General features: G+C 36.2%; 1 protein-coding gene across 1 annotated transcript in view; it reads right to left on the bottom strand.

Annotated features, from left to right (window-relative positions):
• Nucleotides 1-200: 200 nt before the first annotated feature.
• The window catches only part of LOC119575670, a 6,431-nt gene continuing 1,631 nt past the window's right edge, over nt 201-5,000 (bottom strand). The window contains exons 2-4 of the mRNA XM_037923298.1: nt 4,628-4,864; nt 4,101-4,259; nt 201-3,126 (exon numbers count right to left, since the gene is read on the bottom strand). Coding sequence (XP_037779226.1) covers nt 2,872-3,126; nt 4,101-4,259; nt 4,628-4,864 — 651 coding nt within the window. The 3' untranslated portion in view covers nt 201-2,871. The remainder of the gene's footprint in view (nt 3,127-4,100; nt 4,260-4,627; nt 4,865-5,000) is intronic.

Raw genomic sequence — 5,000 nt, 5'->3', positions numbered from 1 at the left:
TTACACGACTATGGCAGACAAAGATTTAGAAATGCATTGTAATCTGATTAAGCAAAGAAGAATATATATATATATATATATATATATATATATATATATATATATATATATATAATATATATATATATATATATATATATATATATATATATATATATATATATATATATATATATATATTGTGTGTGTGTGTGTGTGTGTGTGTGTGTGTGTGTGTGTGTGTGTGTGTGTGTGTGTGTGTGTGTGTGTGTGTGTGTGTGTGTGTGTGTGTGTGTGTGTGTGTGTGTGTGTGTGTGTGTGTGTGAGATCAAGTTGTTAACAGAGATATGTGGACAAGGAACACACAAAGCATATATAAAACAGAGTCTGTGAATATAAAAGTATTATACATGTAGAACTAATGAAACCTTAATCAACTAATAGCTGCCCTGGGGGCCGTGGATTATAATGTAAAATTATTGGTAATATAAAGACAGAGTCAAACGGGAACAAGAGATTCTACTTAAAAATTAATTGCCAACTTCATGTGATATCACTGGTCATACAGGAAAAATGTGTTAGCAGATGGTTTATAGTATAAAGAGGACTGTTACAAAAAGAATCACAATAAAGCGCAACAAATGACAACACAAATATATCTACACACTAAATATCTTTGAAACTACAACATGCCGCATCTTCGATACACAAGAACATAATAGAATAAAATGAAAAAGAAAATAAAAGTTCGTTGTTTAGAGAAACCTGTATCACAATCATCAGACCGCTCCCCTACTTCTGGGAAACCTAACAGTTTCTCAATTTAAAGGTCACCTAAACATTCTATATAAAATGCTAACGAAATAATAAGCTTATATAAATTCGATGCTTGATATTTGTTCTTTAACTGCATGTGCTCATTAATTTTGATAATTTCCCTTTTTATGGGACCATAAAGAATATTTAAATGAAATTCATTTTTGGAAACTAATCCATCCCGACTTGCCAAAATGAGATATCAGGTATGAATTAAAAATCTACATATGGTTATCCCATGTTTTGTACCTTTATGAAATGAGGTGTTGGAAAAAGTATTGACAAGTAACTTATCATTTTCTTTCGTGAGAAACTGGATTTATATCTTATTAAATATTCAAGTATCAGTAAGCGCTCGGCTTATGGCACTAAACTATAGCAATTCTATAGTGAAAATGCGAACATTATGAACTCTGTGAGATAAACAACCACCAAACGAGAATACAGACAATCTGTTTTATTTTATCGAAGTAACTAGATTTTAAAAACGACTATACTTTTCCTTTCCTGCACATTTACTACTAGTAATCTTACTCCCTTTCATATCAAACCACATTTCCATTAATTCTTATAATTTTTCCCACACACATTTTATCTCCTACCATATTTATCACAGTGTTCGCATCTCTTCTCGAGTCAGTTTTGTATGTAGATCGAGGGATTGTGTTTCTCATACATATTCAAAACCATACTTTAATAATTATTTGCGGTCATACCATCCACAGTTAGTGAATGGGGGAAGCGGTCTGTGTTCAATGGGGGATGGGTAGATGGGTAATTAAACTAAACCAACACTGGCCGGTGATACACAATTCATGTTTGGACAGCCAGCGAGTTTTCATATTTTAAGTCACTTATGCCGCAGTCGCCCTAATACTAAAAAATCATACACATGCAGATATTAAAGTTAACCTCGTGGACGGAGTATGATAAGTAGGGTGAGAAGAGAGGGGAGACTTTTACTAACAAGAAAACGAGCGGGGAAACCCCACCACAGAATACAACCGGAATGGGTGCACTGCCATCATCATGAAGTCACATTCAAGTGCCATCTAACTGATGATGCAGGGGTAGCGCTAGGCTGCGTGTGAAGGGAATGGACATTTCACGAAGATATGAGAGGTGTGACTTTTAAATAAAAAATCTTCACTTAAACTCCCAAAGCCTCACTGACCTTTCGCATGGCCATGAAATCTTTCACAATTATATCCCAAACTTTGCGGATTCAACTGAAACTGTGAAACCAAATGATTTTACAAAGAAAAATTGTCGTAATGAGACGACTTTGCACCCAGGAAACTCGGAAAAAAATCAGAGACACAGCCTAGCATTCTTACGCCGCTCTTTTCCTTCTTTTGTTTCCCCTCATCCCCTACAACACCAGATTCACAACCTGTTAGTAAGTTCAGCTATATAAGATTTCAATGATTATGACAAACCTAGATCATGGAAATGGGCACAGAAGTTGTCGTTAAATGATTTGCTTAGTAAAAAAGAAATAATCATTGGTAAGTCAATGCGTAAAGCTTTTTTTTTCATGCGCATCTATCATAAATTCGTTAATACCGGAGCACCATTTTAAATACCTTCTAAAGGCTATTCAGTTATTGGATTTCAGTAAACCACTGAGTATTTCTATAAACAAAATATATATTTAGAACTAAAATTCTGGGTAGTGGTTTAATGTGGAGGCTGACTTAGCACTCTGAGAGATACGAATGACGTTCGTCTTTTGTTTTTGCACCGATACGATCACCTTCATGAGATTCGCTACAGTTACTCCTCCGTTTTCAAAACAGCTTCAATGGTTATCCACCGAGTATCACGCACTATCCGATTCATATGAAAAGGGTAGAGTCGATGAATAAAAAGACTACATTTAAAATATCTATCACTGACCACAGATATAACTGAAATGGAAAAGAGCCATGTCATAAGACAAGAAAAATCTTTCCTTCAGCAAGTACCCTTTTGAGCTCTTTTTCATACGCATTTCCATGTCCTACGTTTTGTTCCTTGACCCCTTTCTCCTCTTCTTTCTGTCTGAACTGCCCCATAGTTCCATCCTCATGTGCCCTACGACGAGTGGCTGTAGGCCGTGTTGGTGTAAGGACTTGAGTAAATGGAAGATCCGGTGGTTGAGTCCTCCTTCCTTCTACGTCGGCGGGAGATCAAGATGAGAATGGCAGCAATCACAGCCACCATCAGAAGGAGGCCGGCGATAGCGATGCCGATAGCGAAAGTCTTCGGGGAAAGGCAGAAGGTGTTGGGATCATCCTCTAGTTCTTCCTTAATGGGGGTCAGGATCTCTTGCTCGGGATCTGGGATCTGCTGGAATGACGGACACAGGTACAGGTTTTACTGTTTACATACTAGCGAAATGTTTTTGTTATTACAGGACATGCATTTGTTTTGGTCAAGTAAAAGTCATATTATAATAATAATAATAATAATAATAATAATTATTATTATCATTGCTTTAATAATAATAATAATAACAATAATAATAATTATTATTATTATTATTATTACTATCATTATAACAATAATAACAACGACGATGACGACGACGACGACAATAATGATAATGCTAATGATAATGATAACGATGATGATGATGACGATGATTATTATATTATAATATATAATAATAATAATAATAATAATAATTATTATTATTATTATTAGTAGTAGTAATGTTAATGATAATGATGACCATGATGATGATGATGATGATGATGATGATGATGATGATGATGATGATGATGATGATGATGATGATGATGATGATGATGACGATGCTGATGCTGATGATGATGACGACGATGATGATGATGACGACGATGATAATGATAACGAAGATGATGATGGTGATGGTGATAACGATGATGATGATAATTATTATTATTATTACTTTTATTATAAAAAATGCTAATATTAGTGTTAATCATCATCATCATCCTCACCATCATTATGACGAAAATGATAATGGTGATGGTGTGGATGATGATGATGTAAGTAATGAGTAATAATAATAACTGTAATAATAGTAATAGTAATAATAATAATAGAATAATAATAATAGTAATAATAATAATAGTATTATAATGATAATAACAATAATAATAATAACAATAATAATAATAATAATAATAATAATAATAACAATAATAATAATAATAACTTATTATGGGTAGAAGAACAATAACAGTAATCGTAACATGAACAATACTAACAATAACAGTAACAGTTAACACAAGCGGCACTCCCAACAACTAAACTCTCATTCAGAAGATTTCGCTTACGTCATCATCCTCGTTGACGTAGAGCCCGGTGAAGACTTCAATGGTGAGGTTCTCGTCGACCTCGGCTTCCACTTCCTTCAGGTTACCGTTACCGTCGACCTCCGATACGTCCCTGCGGCGACGCCTCAGTACGTTCTGTCCCTCCACGCACACGGGCGGCTGCATGAGAGAGTATGATTATTTATAGTCCTCCGTCACCTTAACAGCAATTTCACTGGCGGCGTTCATGAAAGAATGTTCTGCACGTAACATTCATTGTATTTGTGTGAGTGTGAGTGAGTGAGTGAGTGAATGAGTGTGTGTGAGTGAGTGAGTGAGTGTGTGAGTGAGTGAGTGAGTGTGAGTGAATGAGTGTGTATGTGTGTGTGTGTGTGTGTGTGTGTGTGTGTGTGTGTGTGTGTGTGTGTGTGTGTGTGTGTGTGTGTGTGTGTGTGTGTGTGTGTGTGTGTGTGTGTGTGTGTGTGAAATAAACAATAACCCAACAAGATATCAATAAATGACTGCAATTTATCAGGCGAAGTACTAACCACATCATCGCAGCCTCCCGCGTTCTTGATACACAGTTTGACGTTGCACTGGTAGTAGACAGACGAGGTGTACGGGAACTTGTGGGCCTGGAAACGGACGATGGCTTTCGTCTTGGTTGATTCATACTCAAAGCCTCCCAAAATTTCGTAGTCGACAGGACAACTGTTGGGTACAAATGAGAAAAGTTTGTTGCTGTAAATTATTGTTATTTCTTTGTCATTTTGGATCCGTGAAAGCTAAACACCTATGGTCCAGGGTTAAATTGTGAATACGACTATTGCACCCAATCTCTCCCTCCCTCCCTCTCCCCCCCCCCTCTCTCTTTCTCCTCCCTCCTCTCTCTCTCTCTCTCCTCCTCTCTCTTCCTCTCTC

The sequence above is a fragment of the Penaeus monodon genome, chromosome 7 (assembly GCF_015228065.2).
Source record: "Penaeus monodon isolate SGIC_2016 chromosome 7, NSTDA_Pmon_1, whole genome shotgun sequence".
Taxonomy (NCBI): Eukaryota; Metazoa; Arthropoda; class Malacostraca; order Decapoda; family Penaeidae; genus Penaeus; species Penaeus monodon.
Note: the sequence above shows the minus strand (reverse complement) of the source record. Positions and strands in the feature narration are given on the sequence as shown.